General features: G+C 42.5%; 1 protein-coding gene across 1 annotated transcript in view; it reads left to right on the forward strand.

Moving 5' to 3' along the window:
* The first annotated feature begins 207 nt into the window (after positions 1-207).
* MRC1 (mannose receptor C-type 1) overlaps positions 208-18,164 on the forward strand; it is a 54,776-nt gene continuing 36,819 nt past the window's right edge. Inside the window, exons 1-6 of the mRNA XM_069959029.1 lie at positions 208-478; positions 3,481-3,876; positions 6,577-6,750; positions 15,468-15,629; positions 16,687-16,800; positions 16,993-17,136. Of these exons, the coding sequence (XP_069815130.1) occupies positions 421-478; positions 3,481-3,876; positions 6,577-6,750; positions 15,468-15,629; positions 16,687-16,800; positions 16,993-17,136 (1,048 nt within the window). The 5' untranslated portion in view covers positions 208-420. The remainder of the gene's footprint in view (positions 479-3,480; positions 3,877-6,576; positions 6,751-15,467; positions 15,630-16,686; positions 16,801-16,992; positions 17,137-18,164) is intronic.

Raw genomic sequence — 18,164 nt, forward strand, 5'->3', positions numbered from 1 at the left:
TAGGACATCCTGTTTTCCGGATACATTCCTCTAAAGTTGCCAGATACTCCTGATATCCCATAAAATCATCATGTGCTCCTACGATGGCCAATAAACCAATTGTACAAGGAATTATCAAATCGTTTCCAAGAAACCACACGATAGAGGAGTATGAAACCATCAGCGGCTTTTGTAGCCTCTTACGTGAAGCTGCAGTCAATAGAAATTTAGCTTATGAAAGCAAAGTTAGGACTGGGAGTTCCTGTTTGCTTTAAAGTTCCATGTGACAGGATATTTCTTTATCATTTAGAGGCCACAACTTTCCCGGGATGTCGCAGTCATCTTCCTAAAGTAAAGGGAAGGCTCGCTGCTCCGGCAGGTTAAGCTCCAACTTCTAGGACTTCTAGGAGATTTTAATTCCAAACCAATGAGATATTTACAATGACTGCCTCCATATTACTCCTATTTCTATACTTCATCTTGCCGTCCTATCAGCTGGGTGAGTTGATTTCTGTCTATTACTTCTGCTGTGCTGAGTTGTACATTTGGTTCTAGATATTTTAGGACATCTGGACATTGTCCATTGTGTTATGTGGTGCAGTGCAAGAACAAAGGACATGAAATAGACTTTATGCAATTTATAAAATTCTTGATAGAAGTATATAGGCCCTCTTGGTGACTACTCAGCTACTGGCCGTTACATGGACTATAATGCACTAGAGATATCAAAGCAATGGTGGGACTTGCAAGAGAATAACCATAGGGGGGGGAGGGGGCACGTGTTGCCATCACATTTGGTTCCTGGAGCATTCGAGGAGACCAGTACTATACATAATACATGATAGCTGTCCAACCTGTAATAGATTTTGCTTTGTATTCTTCACAGTAAAAAGGAGAAAACTTACATTCAGATGCAGATATAGTTACTTACCACTTACTTAAGACAATACCAACATGTTTCCTATTACTAGGTTCACATGAGCATTGTAATATAGTATTTCTGTGTGCACAGCAAGTTATTTAGGAGGGATATCCAGCGTTAGAAAAACAGAGGTGCCTCCTTCAGTAAACAGCGCCACCTTTGTCTTCAGTTTGTGTGTGGTAATACAACTCAGTCAGTGGATTTGTAATACCATGCACATCCTGTGGACAGGTGTGGTGCTGTTTTTGGAGGAAAGCAGTTATGTTTTTGTAATCCTGGATAATTAAATGTAAGCACTGTGTAATTTTATGTTAGTAAAATGTGTATCTCAGTACAAAGCATGGAAACCACTCGTAGAGTTATTCATGCAATATCAACCATGTACGTTCATAACTAATCCCTAATAGTACAGTGACATTTGATTCTGATAGTCAATGGCATACAGTAGGTAAGTCAATATACTCATAGGGGGAGATTTATCAAACATGGTGTAAAGTGAAACTGGCTCAGTTGCCCCTAGCAACCAATCAGATTCCACTTTTTATTTTCCAAAGAGTCTGTGAGGAATGAAAGGTGGAATGTGATTGGTTGCTAGGGGCAACTGAGCCAGTTTTACTTTACACCATGTTTAATAAATCTTCCCCATAGTCCATAATTGTACAGTACATGATCAACCTTAGATATAATTCCATAATTGTCCTCTCATTCCAAATCTGACAGACATTCAATAGGAAGCATAAATCACTTCTCACTGTGCCCTACGCATTTTTTGCATTTGCCTACACTAATCAGGGGAAGTTCTACAAAAAGTTGGGAACCTTGACTGTATGGAAATCTATCATAAGAAGATGTCCATCAGGTTCAACCTATAATCCTACTGTGTGGATCCAGGCAAAACATCCTTAGGGTGCGTTCACACCTACAGGATCTGCAGCAGATTTGATGCTGTGTTCAGTTATTTAAATGAAATCTGCTGCAGAAAATCAGCTGCAGATCCTGTAGGTGTGAACGCACCATTAAAGTAGATTCCTCTGCTAATTCACTCCATTGACTTATAACATTATTAGCTACTGGCATGAGCTGAATTGAGAAAATGGATCAGAGTCGTAAATTTTAAATTAGTTATTGACCACTATAGTTCATCTGTTCATAAGAAAGCCATGGCATGGAAGGCGTGATGGTAGAGATCACAGGATGACCATCAGTATGCTCCTCTAGTTGCTGTGAGGTTATGTACTAAAGATATGGATGCCAGGCCTATTCTCAAGTGACATCTAATGATGGACTCTTGGTAAAGCTGGCATATGTCTAGAAGAGAGTGACCAGGACCAACTACAGCGCTGGTATAAAACTGATTTTATAGATTTTAGTAAGTAAGGGTACTATTACACGGAACGATAATCAGCCGAATTGGCCCGATTCGGCCGATTATCGCTCCGAGTAATAAAGACAACGATCGCCGATGATCAATGTCATCGGCTGATCGTTGATATAGGTTAGAACCTATAATTGTCGGGTGCTGATCGCGCATCGCTACATGTAATAGCAGTGCGCGGACGGCGACTGACGATGTTATTACCTATCCACTGCTCCTGTGGTCTGCTTCTCCTTGGGTCCCGCGCGCTCTAGCTTCAGAGCGGCCTGTCAGCTGACAGGTCGCTCAGCCAATCACAGGCCGGGAACGCCGCCTCCTGTGATTGGCTGAGCGGCCTGTCAGCTGGCGGGGGACCCGGGGAGAGGCGGACTGCAGGAGCAGCCCCGGAGCGTGGATAGGTAAAGTATATAGTTAAAGCAAGGGCTGCAAGGACATCAGTAACAATGTCCATGCAGCCCTTGTTAAACGAGTATCAGGCCGTGTAATAGGCCCAGTAAAAGAGCACTGATCTAGCAGATCAGCGCTCGTTTACAGGTATTATCGGGCCCCCATCGGCCCGTGTAATACCACCCTAAGTTGCCATGTCCTCAGGTTGTGTGTGGTATTACAGTTCAGCTCTATTCACTTAAATAGAACTGAGCAGCCAAACCCACATCCAAGAGTGATGCTGTTTCTGGAGAAAAAAAAAAGCCCATGGTTTTGTAAGCCTGGATAACCCCTTTAAAATCTCCAACCATAGCTTTAAACATACATTCATGGTCCCAGCACTTGGTTGGATGAAGCACCGGGTTTATATGAATTTGCAGTATGGCCGACTGCTATATAATCATACTGTTCCCCTTGTGTACCTCTGACTTGTGCACTTCACACATGCCCAATCATTACCAGGTGTCTTCCCCTACACACAGTGTCATTCACAGAGCCCCCTAGGGATTTATGGGCTTTGTGCATTGCTCCCCCATTCAAATGTTTTTTTCCCACTAAGCTTTTACCGCCATCCCTTCCACAAAGAAACGATAGAGTATAGTAACGTAGAGTATAAGGATTCCAATGGTTCTTGTTGAGTGTGCATGGGAGCCCCAATTGGAATGCTGCTCTAAATCAAGGTTAATAATTCCCATAGATAAAAAGGCATGTGAAAATAAATTGTACAAATTGCACCAAATTTTTTGAAAATTCTAAAATCTTTTTTTTTTTTTTATAGACTCCGACACATTTATGATCTACAATGAAGACCACAAGAAATGTCTAGATATTAGAAATACCATGGTCGCGACAGCTCCGTGCATGGAGAGGTTAAGTAGACAGAAGTTTCGGTGGATTTCTAAAAACCAGCTCATAAATGTGGGGACATCCCAATGTTTGGGTGTATCGTCCATAGCGGATATGTCGGCGGTGACGTTATACACGTGTGACGGCTCCAGCGACCTCCAAAAGTGGGAATGTAAAAATGAGACTTTATTCGGGATTGTGGGATCCCCTCTTCATTTGAACTATGGGAACAAAAAAGAAGACGTCGTAATCTACAAAGGCGTGGGAGTGTGGAGCAGGTGGAAAATCTACTTGACTCCGGATGATTTATGTTCTAAGGCGTATGAAGGTAAGGAGAACATCTCACTGATGTAAGGGAGTACTATAATATACTTTTTTTTGGAATTAGGTAAATAATGTCCATGTCAAAAAGTTTTCTGTATGAGAACTAGGGTTGGGAAGGAGGAGAGTGTCCGGGTACCACCTGGAATTTCAGGATTCAGGCTAGGTAATAGGCTGTATCCCGGAATTCCAGTCGGTACCTGGGCAGTTTCCTACTTCCCCATGGACTGGGAAGGCATGGGGAATCAAATGCGGAAGGTTCGGAAATGTTTGAGTTTGATCAAATCTAGGATTTCCCAAGGTTCGATCAACTCTAATGAGAACGAGAGTTTCACCTCAGTTTGGAGAATAAGAATCTAAGACCTACGCACATCACCATTCATTGTCTATGGAGCTGATGGAGACAGCGCTCAGCTGTCTCCAGCAGCTCCATAGGCAATAAATGGGCAACGACATACACACATAACTTGCTGTTTCATTCTGAGATGAGACAGGCCCAGGTCCTCCACAATCAGGTAACGGTTATAAGTTGGAATACTTCTTTATTGCATGTTCTCACCTACAACACATTGGGGGAGATTTATCAAACATGGTGTGAAGTGAAACTGGGCCAGTTGCCCCTAGCAACCAATCAGATTCCACCTTTCATTTTCCAAAGAGTCTGTTAGAAATAAAAAGTGGAATCTGATTGGTTGCTAGGGGCGACTGAGCCAGTTTCACTTTATACCATGTTTGATAAATCTCCCCCATTATCATGACCTTTAAACTCTGCCATAAAGTCAAGTCTTAAAGGCCAAGAAGCTAAACAACAGGGAAGAGAGGAGGTCATCATATATTTTTATGTTACCACTATAATTCCAAGTAGAGATGAACAAATTTACAGTAGGAACGAAGCGAAGCACTTCATTCCTATCTGTATTCCACTCATCAGGCTGCGGGCTTTGAATTCTGCTCCGCTGCTTGCCGCTCCTCTCCGGGTGCTGGGAAAAGATGGATCCCATTGTGGGAAACTTCTCTTAGTTTACCAGGACTGGATCCAACTTTTTTTTCAGCACCCGGGGAGGAGCGGCATTGAGCAGAGCCGACTTCAAAGCCCGCAGCCTAATGAATCATTGAAAGGGGCGGGCCAGCTGGGGACGGATCTGCGCTATTGGGGAGGGGCAGTGCTCCTATTGGACCAAGGAGTAAACGACTAACTGCAGGGGAACAGCGCGGAGGATGAAGGTAAAAGACACACCATTCATTGGGTCAATGATACAATGTAGTTAACATGTAGTATAGTGCAGGGGAAGTAATAATGTCATGGGTAGGATGGTGCATTAATTGGTAGGCATGTTTCCCTCTGTTTTGGAATATATGGGGGAGGGGTGTAGCTGTAAATTTTCTGCCTTTGATATGTAAGGTAGACCAGAAGTCAACCCTCTATACATATACAACTTCCTTAAAGGGGTTATTCACCAAAACATTTTTTCTTTCAAATCAACTAGTACCAGAAAATGCCAAAAATTTTCAATTTACTTCTATAAAAAATCAAAAGTCTTACTGTATGTCCTACAGGAAGTGATATATTCTTTCAAGTCTGACGCGGTGCTCTCTGCTGCCACCTCTGTTTATGTCAGGAACTGTCCAGAACAGCAGCAAATCCACATAGAAAACCTTTCCTGCTCTCCAAACTGTAAAAAATACCACTTCCTGTAGGACATACAGCACCTGATAAGTACTGAAGACTATGCATCTTCTGGTTGCTTTGCCAGGAAAAGACGTTGTGAGTCACCTTACAACTAAGTGGGGGGACAGCTACTAATTTGCAATGAAAATCGCAGGAATTCTAACTTGAAGCTCCTGGTCCCATATTAAGATCTGAAAGGCAATATTCACATCACGTTTTCCCAATAAATATCAGCAACTTATCAAAAAAGTATGTGATGTATTCCCTGACGTACTGGCACTGGGCCTATTGAGTTTAATAGACTGAACAAAGCAAGCTGGAAACCTAAAACCATTGTCTGCTGCACTTTCCTTTGAGTCCTGCAAATTAAAATCTGATTGGTTGCTAGGGGCAACTGAGCCAGTTTCACTTTACACCATGTTTCATAAATCTCCCCTGTAAATTTTTTTTCCCCCCAGTAACTAGTGTTTACCTTCTTTCTATACTACATTATAGCTATTTTTTGGCAATTCATGTAATACAGGAAAATCTCTGTACCTACCCTAAGGATGTCAATAGGATTGTCCTCCTCATATGGATGCCCACTTTCCCCTTAAAGGGGAACTATCAGCAGTTAAGACTAATCTAACCTTCTGATATTCCCTTATTATGCAGGAGACGCTGAGGATGAAGGTATGTCTCTTACCTTCATCCTCTGCGCTGTTACTGTGCAGTTAGGTGTTTACTCCTTGATCCGGTAAGGCCGTTAGGAGCACTGCCCTGTCCCCATAGCTTCGATTCCGGCCCTCTCCATTGATAATCATTAGAAGGGGCGGGCCAGCTGGGGGTGGATCGGTGCTATGGGGGCGGAGCAGTGCTCCTAACGGTCTTTCCGAACCAAGGAGTAAAAGAAAATATGCGCGGGAACAGCGCCGAGGGTTTAGGTAAGAGACATACCTTCATTCTCATTTTCTCGGTAAGGTGCTCTATTACATACCTGATTCCTGATATCCCATCATACCCTTGATATGAACAATGCTGCGTTTTCTTTCCCCACAGAGATATTCACTTTGGGTGGAAATGCCAATGGTCAGCCCTGTGTGTTCCCCTTCAAGTTTGATAACAAATGGTATGCAGACTGTACGACGTCTGGACGATCAGATGGAAAACTGTGGTGCTCTACGACTATGGAATATGATAAGGACAAAATGTATGGATTTTGTCCATCTACATGTGAGTAATAAACTGATTTATTGTAAGGCCCAGGAAAAATGTATTGATGACCTATCCTCATGATTGGATCAGTGGGTACTGACACACACTCAGTAATTGGTAATGTCCATATTATTCGAGCAATTTATTGTTGGTTAGTTGTAGTGTTGCTCTATATATTATTATACCTGTGGTCACATGTCAGTACCTCCTATCTTCCCCATTTTGTCTGCAGCAGTCATGGTGAGTGCAATACCATATTCATACTTGTGTTGTTTGGGGGCAGCCTTCCCCGCCGGTGGCGCTGGCTGGGTTATGGGGGGGGGCATTTTGGGTTTGGTCCTGTGACATTGGGGTTGCGGGGCCATTCCATGGCCTCCCTTCCCTGCATGTGCACGCTTTACGGGGTTGGCAGTCGCTGACCGACACAATGTGGAGTTAGCGTAGGGACCCGTGTGAGCCAGGGGACCTGCACGTGGTACACGGGGCAATATGGTTTGATCAAATTATATGCCGACATCCTGGCGTTGGTTTTTTTAAATAGGCCTAGCGGCATTAGTGTCAGCCATAGGTGGGATGTGCAGCCGCTCCTCTCTCTCCATGCCGTATTCTATAGCATTATTTTGCCACTATAATTCATCATAAGGAGGGGCATTGTCAATATACTGTACAATGTACAGCACAGGACATTGTCCAAATTAAGACCGGGTTTACACACTTTAAGACGCCGGCCGTGTCACAGAACGGCCGGTGTAAGTGAAGATCATCCTGGCCAGTACTGCAGCACCAGCCGGATAAACTTCATTTGTGCTGAATTGCGATATGGGCGCATCCGTGTGCGCCCGCATCCCAATTCACCATAGCCGACAATGGAGAGTGCGGCCGGAACATTGTATGAGCATTGTGTGAGCTATCAGTGTTGTGCGGCTGCTATTCAATTAATAGTGGCTGCAGGGCCGATTCTGGGGTTTCTGCCGGCAAGCCCCCCCCCCCTCCCCCGCATACAAACGGCTCACCTGTCCCACGCCGCAGCCGGCCCCCGCTCTCCGCTGTCTCCACATCCCGTCAGGTCCCGCGATGTCACCTGGCAGCTGTCACGGACCTCCAGGCTGAGGTGAGTAAGTGGGGTGATCAGGTCGCGTGGAGCGCGTCCCCCACCGACCCCGGGCACTCACCACAGCCTGGAGGTCCGTGACAGCTGCCGGGTGACATCGCGGGACCTGACGGGATGTGGAGAGCGCGGGCGACGGGACAGGTGAGCAGCGGCTGTCATTTTTGTTAAGTGATACTTAACAAAAATGACAGCAGGGGGGACAAAATCTGCCGCCTGAGGCGGAAGGCTCATTCCGCCTCATGGCAGAAGCGGGCCTGAGTGGCTGCACAAAACTGACATGTCAGTTTTTCCTGCGGCCCCTTGGGATCCCGGCTGGAGTGTATATTATGTGTATACACTCTGGCCGGGATTCTCTCTGACTGCAGTGCAACTTTTATATTAATCACGGACGTTGTTGCAAATGGACAACAACGGCTGTGATTAATACATGTGAACATAGCTTAGGGATGTATTTTACAAATTTATAAAATGTATTTTATAAATTTACCATCTAGTAATTGAAATTAATTAGTGTTGAGTGAACTCATTGAATGTTCGGGTTTAGCCAGAGTCTATTGCCATATGCTCGGGTTTGGCTAAACCCAAACATTCAGAAAGTTTGCTCATCACTAATATTCACCATTTAGATAAATTTGGCTTCATTTTCTCAAATGCTGTTGACCCCTGTATGTTTGCATCCTATGACCCCCCCACCCACCCATAAATCTCTCCCATTCTGCTCAGAGTGCATACAGGGTGAGTATACAATTAGATAAGAGGATGGTAACAATCTTGGCCTACAGCCATAACAACAGTTTTGCCGCGTCACATGTGAGTGCTATTTTACTCAAAACTATAACAATACACGTTTTCCATTGTTTTTCTCGAAGGGGGGGAGTTAGCACTTGCCCGGTGATACATTTGTTATTTTAGGCACGGACAATGCACATTAGCAGCATAACATCAAACATCTGCTCCGGTCATTCACCTCTGATAATGTTTCTGTCAACAAGAGCTTCAGATCACCAGGTTTCCATGTTTCCTACATTGTCAGCAAGTTCCCTACCTCTAATGGCGTTCATGTCAGATCCCATTATCCTAAAGCTGAAGTATTCACATGTACTATTTTATTTCTATTTATTTATTTTTTTTTTTAATTCTCACCATGGTCACATTTTAAAAATCCCATTGACTTCATAGCGATCTGGGGTAAGTTTTCTTACAATTTTAAATATCACCACACCTTTTAGCTTTGGTTCACACAACGTCAAAATTAATGAAAAGGTGGGCGATTTTCATATTAAAAAAAAATGTCAGTTTTTGCTGGGATTTAACTGACTGCAATGGCAATGCATTGAAGTCAATGGGAAGACGGACGTCCAATGCATTGAATTACAGACGTTTTTACAGTGGACGTCAAAATAATGAACATGATCATTATTTTCGGACGTCTTTTGCAAACAGCTGACTTTTTTATTAGTTGTTTACACACAGTTTTTCTTTTTCTACTGTTCTTTCTCGGTTTTTACTATTAAATTCAATGGACTTTTCAATTAAGCCACACCCAAAGAGCAATTAGTAACCCAAACTAGAATAATGTGCAAACACCAGTTATTGCAATAAGGGGAGGCCAGACAGCTAAAAAACGTCCCTTATTTTAGACTCAAAGTAACGGACGTCATTTTAAACGGAGCGGAAAAAACTTTGTGTGAACATAGCCTTTTTACGGTTTCTTGTTGATACTCCCTCCAGTTACTGAGATACAGTATGTGGGTTTTTAGTTTGTCTGACAATTCAGTTAATAATCAGATGGGCGTGAACCTAATTTTAATAATGGGAGTGATTGGGTGTGATTATACAGTCGGGTGGTGTGTGTTAACTATACCATGTAAAACATTCCCGCTAACTGATTGTATAATCACGCCCATCATGATATTTACTCCCATTTCTAAAACTAAAGGGGTATTCACAGGAAAATTTGTTCCGTCCATGCATAGGACCCTACGGAGGAGCATGTGATAATACATAACGTTTCATTGTGCAAGGGGCATAGGTGCAGTGGAAGGGGTAGAGTGATTTGTATCATCACATGCTCCTCCACAGGACGCCATGTATGGATGGAGGAGCCGTCCACCAAGACACCAGGTTGGAGGCACAGTGGGGGTGGAGTGGTATGGTTATAAAGAACCAGAATGCAGTGAAGGCTCACTCTGATGGTGTCTTATACAAAGGTGGCCAACCCCTTTAAGTTCACATACATCTGACTATTACCTGAGTTGTTACAATAAAGTCGCAAACGGGAGGACGTATTAAGGAAATGTACAAATGAGAGTAATCAGGGAACCCTAAGCCATTTTTTGTAACATCTCAGGGTTTTTTTTAATTTTTTTTGAGGGGAGGGGGTGGATAGAGGTGACTTTTAAAGGTTAAACAACCATGATTGTGGTGCAGTAGAAGCAATTCTGGGAAATTTTTTCATACATGGGGATAAAGAGTCTGCAGATTTAGTCTTCTCTACAAAGACAAGGCCAGAAGGCTCCTCACCATCTTTAGCTTCCTGACTGCCAATTACATGGTGCCCAGTAGAGATGAGCAAAGCAAGTCCTGCAGAGAATTGCGCTGTCACACGGATTCGTTAAGGAAATTCACAAAAAAAAGGTCACTGGAGAAAGGGATTAACCATAACCCCCAGCGCCCGTCCAATCAGCTGCAGGCTCCTCTGTGATGTCATCACCTTCCCCTCTATATAAGGAGATTAGGTAACGGAGGCGGCCAGTCGGCTGTGTGTGGAGGAAAAAGCAGGATGGCAGCAGGCAGTTACAGCAGAGCAGGGAGAGACTAACAGAGCGATATAGGGACAGAGAGGAGAGGATAGGATCGGAGGGCCGATTGTGGGGGATTGTTTGTTGTAGCTGCCAACCAAGTGTCCAGTTTACCAAGTAACTGGGTGCCTATAGGAATTCACTGGGACCAGTGAAGACAAAGTCCACATTAATCACTCACTGGGCACTGGGTACTGTAAACTCCTATTGAGTTATGCGCCTTACATAATCAGTGCTTGCACTCCACTCCTACTGTGTTCAAAAACTAATTTTCATTAGTGAACTGAGTGTGCTATTTAGGAACATGTTCAATGGTTTATTAAAAAGCTTATATATATTTTACGCCGCTGTTCCACCAAGGTCCACTGCTGTCCATGGCTGAAATGGAATAATTGACCGGCTGATTAAATTTTTTTTTTTTTTTAAATTGTGATTTTCCGATTTTTGACACTTTTTGACATGCGTTAACAAATTCGTCCATCTGTAATAGTCCCAGTTATGTAGCTACTATAGTCTGGCTGTTTTATTGAAATTCGCTAAGATTTGATTTGCGAATATTAAATTAAATTTGACCCAAAATTTGCGAACCTTACAAAACAAATTTCCAGCTGCTTTGTTCACCTCTAGTGCCCAGCAATGCTACTGGTTGTTATAGTTTGTACTAGATCAGGCGATAGCATCAATATCTGCTAGGTATTAGCAGGCTTATATTCTCAAGATGGGGACTTATTTCCCTTCCTAAAAATAAAAATTTAAGTGATCTCCTACAACCTTATGCAGGTCTAACTGCGAATATAATAATCAAAATATATATATATTTTTTATGTAAAATAAATGTTTTTATTATTATTAATAATTTTATTTTTATTCATAATATTAAAGATTATGCTATAAATCTATAGAGTCTCGGTCCATAATGCGGCCATGTATGAGCTTATAGGCTGACATCTGTTATTATTTTTCATAGGTGTTTTTTGCAAAAACCACAATGAAAAAAAGTTTTCTTTTAGATTTTGTTTCCAGTTTATATTCTATCCTATCTCCTAACTGCACATGTGATTCCAGCCCTAAAGCTCCATGTACTAAAAAGGCTCAAATGTTTCTGGCCATTTATATGAATAATACATTAAAAGGGGGTTAAAAAGCTTTTATTTAGGGTCCCTCAACATTGTCATGTATTTTCTATTTAATATTATTATTATTATTATTATTTATCTGATATTGTTTTCATTTTTTGCTTCAATACAAAAAAGTTTAGAAATGAGCTTTTTTTCTCTCCTGAGATTTTACATCTAGTACAATGGCAACTAGTTACAGGCAGTTTTTTTTTATATTGGAGGAGGAAGTGACCTTCAGGTCCAGTTAGAAAGTGAGTGGCTTCCTTTTTCCTGTTCTCCTGTATGCTTGCATAGCTTTCCAGATTATATCCTAGGAAAAGGGTCAAAGTAAACAATAGTCGACAAAAAAGAAATCCTTTCACGTGTCAGCGTGTCATTGTGGTTTCCTCCTCATTCAGAGGGAACCACCAGATAATTGGTCGCAGATCGGTTCTCTGGGGCCTCATTTACAAAAGAGGGAATAACAGGAATAATAGGCAGATAGTTTTTCTAAGAGGAATCACTTGCTTTTATTGTATTTTGCAGTAGTAGGAACAGTCTAAGGCTTGTGGAGCTTTGTAGACTGCAGAGGAGAATGACACATCAGTGTGTAAATATGAAGGAGCGGCACTCACCATCAAATCGTGCAGAGCATCGTTCATATTTATTTCAGCAAATTCATGAATGCATACAGCTAGCAGGCAAGACGCCAATCGGCCATAATGTAATTAGGTGACAGCTGTTTCGCGTTATCCAACGCTTCTCCAGACACATCAGTGTGTAACTCCGTCAGTGGTTGTTTTCATTCATCACATAATTATTTGCTAAGTAAAAAGGGAGATCCCAACTAGAGATGAGCGAACCTCGAGCATTCGGCATTTGATTAGCTGTGGCTGCTGAAGTTGGATAAAGCCCTAAGGCTATGTGGAAAACATGGATATAGTCATTGGCTGTATCCATGTTTTCCAGACAACCTTAGAGCTTTATCCAACTTCAATCAAATGCCGAACGCTCGGGTTTGGATGAACTCGAGCATGCTTGAGGTTTGCTCATCTCTAATCCCAACATAAATTAACAGTGTGGGACCATGGGGGGGGGGGTCTTACCGATAGACCTGCAACTCCATTGCTTTGCAGGTTGTTTCGCATGTCTTTAATCTATTCATTTTCTAAAAAACCTGCTAAGGTGGGCAAGCGTTACGCTTGGCTATATGTGGCAGCTCCATAGATAATGAAAGAATCGGCAACACACATGTCGATCCAATTCAAAACTAAGAGCCCTGTTTAAACCCCCTCAGAATACCCCTTTAAGGACTGGGGTCACATGTTGCATCAGAATGCTACATGACCAATTGCCAAACATCTAAACAATGAAAAAATCCCACCATACCCGATAATTACATTACAAAACTTTGAAGAAGCGGCACCCATTGATCTTTCTTATGTCCAGGCACACATTTTCTAATGTAAATGACATTTTGCTTTTGCCATACAATCTTTTTACCAGTGAATGAGGTCAACCCTCTTAAAGGGAACCTGTCACAGTAAAAATACAGTCCAATCTGTAGGTATGTAATAAGGCCGGGGGAGCTGAACAGATAGCTACAGTATATGGTCTTTAGTGATTGCTCTGGAATATGTTGACATTAGTGTAAATAACAGCTTATTCTGGGTTAAGTAGTCAAGTGGGCGGTCCTATGCACTAAATTTGGAGAGGGAGCTATAGCGGAGGAGGAGCTCTGAACTTGAATTAAAGAGGATGTTCAGATGTTACAGGATGACTTAGACACCTTGAGTGTTTGGGCGTCCACTTGGCAAATGAGGTTCAATGTGGATAAATGTAAAGTTATGCACCTGGGTACTAATAACCCGCATGCATCATATGTCCTAGGGGGAGTTACTCTGGGAGAGTCGCTGATGGAGAAGGATCTGGGTGTACTTGTAGATAATAGACTACAGAACAGCACACAATGTCAGTCAGCTGCTTCTAAGGCCAGCAGGATATTGTCATGCATTAAAACAGGCCTGGACTCTCGGGACAGGGATATAATATTACCGCTTTATAAAGCTTTGGTGCGGCCTCATCTGGAGTATGCTGTCCAGTTTTGGAACCCGATTCATAAAAAGGACGTTCTAGAGCTGGAGAGGGTACAAAGACGGGCAACTAAACTAATAAGGGGAATGGAGCATCTTAGTTATGAGGAGAGATTAAAAGAATTACATTTGTTTAGTCTGGAGAAGAGACGTTTAAGGGGAGATATGATTAATTTATTTAAATATATAAATGGCCCCTACAAGAAATATGGGGAAAAGATGTTCCAGGTAAAACCCCCTCAAAGGACAAGAGGGCACTGCCTCCGCCTAGAGAGACAAGGGGGCACTGCCTCCACCTGGAGAGACAAGGGGGCGCTGCCTCCGCCTAGAGAGACAAGAGGGCACTGCCTCCGCCTAGAGAGACAAGAGGGCACTGCCTCCGCCTAGAGAGACAAGAGGGCACTGCCTCCGCCTAGAGAGACAAGGGGGCACTGCCTCCGCCTAGAGAGACAAGGGGGCACTGCCTCCGCCTAGAGAGACAAGGGGGCACTGCCTCCGCCTAGAGAGACAAGAGGGCACTGCCTCCGCCTAGAGAGACAATGGGGCACTGCCTCCACCTGGAGAAAAAAAGGGTCAATCTCCGGAGGCGACAAGCCTTCTTTACCATGAGAACTGTGAATCTGTGGAACAGTCTACCACAGGATCTGGTCACAGCAAAAACAGTAGAGGGCTTCAAAACAGGGCTAGACAAGTTCTTAGAGCAAAATAATATAAATGCATATGTATAGAACCTATCACCCCTCCCCCTTCCCTGTATCCATCCCCTCCTTGGTTGAACTTGATGGACATGTGTCTTTTTTCAACCATATTAACTATGTAACTATGTAACATATGTGTTCAGTTCACAAACAATAATCTTGTAATAGACCAGCACTGCCTATATGACCAGAGTGAAAAGACATTATCATGAAGGACACGTTCTCCGTAAATTTTTCCTGCGTAACTATATATCAATCTGCACAGCTTTTCCTGCTCTATACCGTGCTGCCCGCAGATTGGCCTGTATTTTCAATTATGCATTTTCAGCGATAGGTTCCCTTTAAATATATCCATATATATATAGTGGGTAAAAAATTGGTTTCCCAACTCTGCCTCAAAAAGCGTAAATGAGGAAGTGAGTATGGAGAAGTTAGAAGGATTAGTGGTCAGTCAACAAGTCTTTGAGATCTTAGAGCTTCATCATAGCAACAAACAAAGTAATGAATGTACTCTCTCTCCATCCTGTAATAGGAAACCAAAAGGTTATAATGGAACTTAAAGCTGGTTATGAATGTTGAAATAAATTCAGTAGGTTCACTTATATTCCATAATCCTTGGGTTATTTCCTCAATTTGTGCTTGCAAGGACCATGGGAACAGGGATCTCTGCACTGGTCCTCACCACCCATTACAACTTACATGGTCTGGCCCATCCATTCTCCCTAAAAGTTCGCAAAGTTTGGTCTACGTCTATGATTTGGTATTCCATTCCTGCCACCAATAGAAAAAAAACTAATTTACCCAATGACAGATCTCAAGCACTTCAGAGTCCTCCAATCCACCATTACCTAAAGAAAGTAGCAAACATACTAGGAACAAGGTAGAGTATTTAAGACTGAAAAGCATCAATAAAACTTTCAATGTTTCCTTCTCAGCCACATCTGAGAACATGTGGACCACAGATTCAGTTACTGGTGTCAACTATCAGATTAACTCCGATTCAGCCCTCACTTGGTACCAGGCCAGGAGAAGCTGCCAGCAACAAGATGCCGAACTGCTGAGTATAACCGAACTACATGAACAATCCTACATCTCAGGTAAGGAGCAATATAGAGGATCTATAGGAGATGGACACAATTGTGTGCATGGTGAATCGCATAGGATATCTTAAAGTAAATGATTAAAGAGTAGTGATGAGAGAATAGTGAAATATTCGAATATTCGATATTCGTACGAATATCTCCCGAATATTCGAATATTCGATCAAATATTCGATCCCATTAAAGTCTATGGGAACAAGTATTCGATTATTGAAAAACATCTATTCGACCACTTGGAGGTAAAAACCTGAAGCTGGGGGATTTGAACGTTTATCGAATATTTATCGAATATTTGGCAAACTATTCGATAATATTTGATAGATCGAATACCTTACTATTCGATCGAATATCTATTCGATCAAACAGTATTCGCTCATCACTATTAAAGAGTGATTAAGTTTATGGCGTCCTCTTTAAGGGTAAAATAAACTAGTGGCAGAGAAGCTTAACAGAATGATGTATCACTTACATTGTTCTGTGCAGCTGATTCGGAGATATCCTCCTGAACAACATGGACAGTATGTAGTCCTCTCTACTATGTGCATGTGCTCAGTAGTCCTGGATATTCATGATCTCCAGCAAACTCTACCCATTAGCTGCTGATTGGCAGTTATTTATCCATGCTGTATATAGGCAGTCAATTGTCAATCAGCAGCTGGAGAGCAGGGAGAAGGTTGCGGCATGAATTCTATTCTCCTGCATATTAGGAGAATGACTTAACCCAATGATGTAAGTAATACAATGATCTGTTCAGCATTTCTGCCACTAGTTTATGCTGCCTTTTCAAGACAGCATAAACCTAGTGACAAATTCCCTTCTTTGGGTACAAAACTTACAATAATTTACTTATCCACTAATGGCCAGATAGCATATCACATATCATACCAGTCTGTGGACCCCATGGTGTCCTCTACTATGTTGTAGAGGGGGTGGGTGGGTATATTTAGGTTGATACCTACTTGTATGTTTTATAACTTACAATGGCCCTACTCTATTTTCTAGATCAACATTGTGGATAATTGAATCAAGTGTGTTAATTGGTTTTATTTTATAGGGTTGACCAATGCTCTTAGTGCTGTCCTATGGATGGGGCTCAACAGTCTGGACTTTAATGCTGGATGGAGATGGGACAGTGGAGGTCCATTTAGATATCTCAACTGGGTTCCAGGTAAATATTGACGTTGGCATTTTGCATGGTAAATTATAAAGAACCACTTATCTAGCCTTCAATATAATCACATTATTATAATCTATCCTGGGAAGCAACAAATTTACGGAGATGGACATTCTCAAAAACCTCAAGTAGTCACCTACTGAATTTATGTCCCTTTTGATGCAAACATTTTGTCTTCTGCAACAGGAAATCCGTCAACAGAACCTGGAATCAACTGTGCATCACTCAATCCTGGGAAGAGCGGCAAATGGGAGAGCAAGGAGTGCTCACAAAAATTGGGTTATATCTGTAAAAAAGGCAACAGCTCCGCCTCTTATGTTCCACCTTCAGGTAGGAAAAAGATATACTCTCAATCTCCTTAACCCCTTAAGGACCGGGCCAATTGTCACTTTTGCGTTTTCGTTTTTTCCTCTTAGCCTTCTAAGACCCATAACTCTTTCATTTTTCCACCTACAGGGCCATGTGAGGGCTTGTTTTTTTTCCAGGAACAGGTCTACTTTCTAATGGCATCTTTCATTCTGCCATTAAATGAATGACGGAACCCCCAGAATATCATTTATGGGGTGAATTTGGGTCAAAAAATGTGATTCCGCAAATTTTGGGGGGGGTTCCATGTTTACGTAATGCACTTTACAGTAAAACTGACATTTTTTCTTTATTCTATAGGTCGGTCTGAACACAGAGATATGCATGTTTACTAGGTTTTCTAACGTTTTACTATTTTTATTAGCAGTAAAACTTTTTTTTTGCAAATAGGTATATTTAAAATGGCCCTATTGTGACTCTTTTAGCGCTTTTATTTTTTCACCGACGGGGTCGTATGGGGCGACATTTTTTAAAACTTTTATTGTTTTTTTTTTTTTTTACTTTTGTAGTCCCCTTAGGGGGCTTTTACATACATACATTGTATTACATACACTGATCACTGCTCATGCCATAGCATAGCAGGGATCAGTGTTATCTGTGATCTTCTGATAGGGCCTGTCTGTGGCCTATGGCAGACTCTATCAGAGGATTGAAGACCTGACTGCACAGAGGAAGGTAAGAGACCTCTGGCAGTAAAGTCATGCGATCGGGACCCCCGCAGACACGCTGCGCTGGTCCAGATTGGTAAGTGACCGGAGATGTGGGCGGCCACCTTTATGCCCATTTGCTAAGGCCTAGGCGGCCAGGCCAGGGGCATAAACGTATGCCCCATGTCATTAAGGGGTTAAAAAAGAAGTCTGGCAGATTCTAAAACACGGCAGCCAGCAGGGGGGAATTTCATTACAAGTACGAACTTACCTCTCCCTGTGCCCACGGAGAGCATCAGGACCGACATCAGGACCCCCCGCCGGAAGGCATATCCCCCCCGAGAT

This window comes from Dendropsophus ebraccatus, chromosome 2 (genome assembly GCF_027789765.1).
Source record: "Dendropsophus ebraccatus isolate aDenEbr1 chromosome 2, aDenEbr1.pat, whole genome shotgun sequence".
Taxonomy (NCBI): domain Eukaryota; kingdom Metazoa; phylum Chordata; class Amphibia; order Anura; family Hylidae; genus Dendropsophus; species Dendropsophus ebraccatus.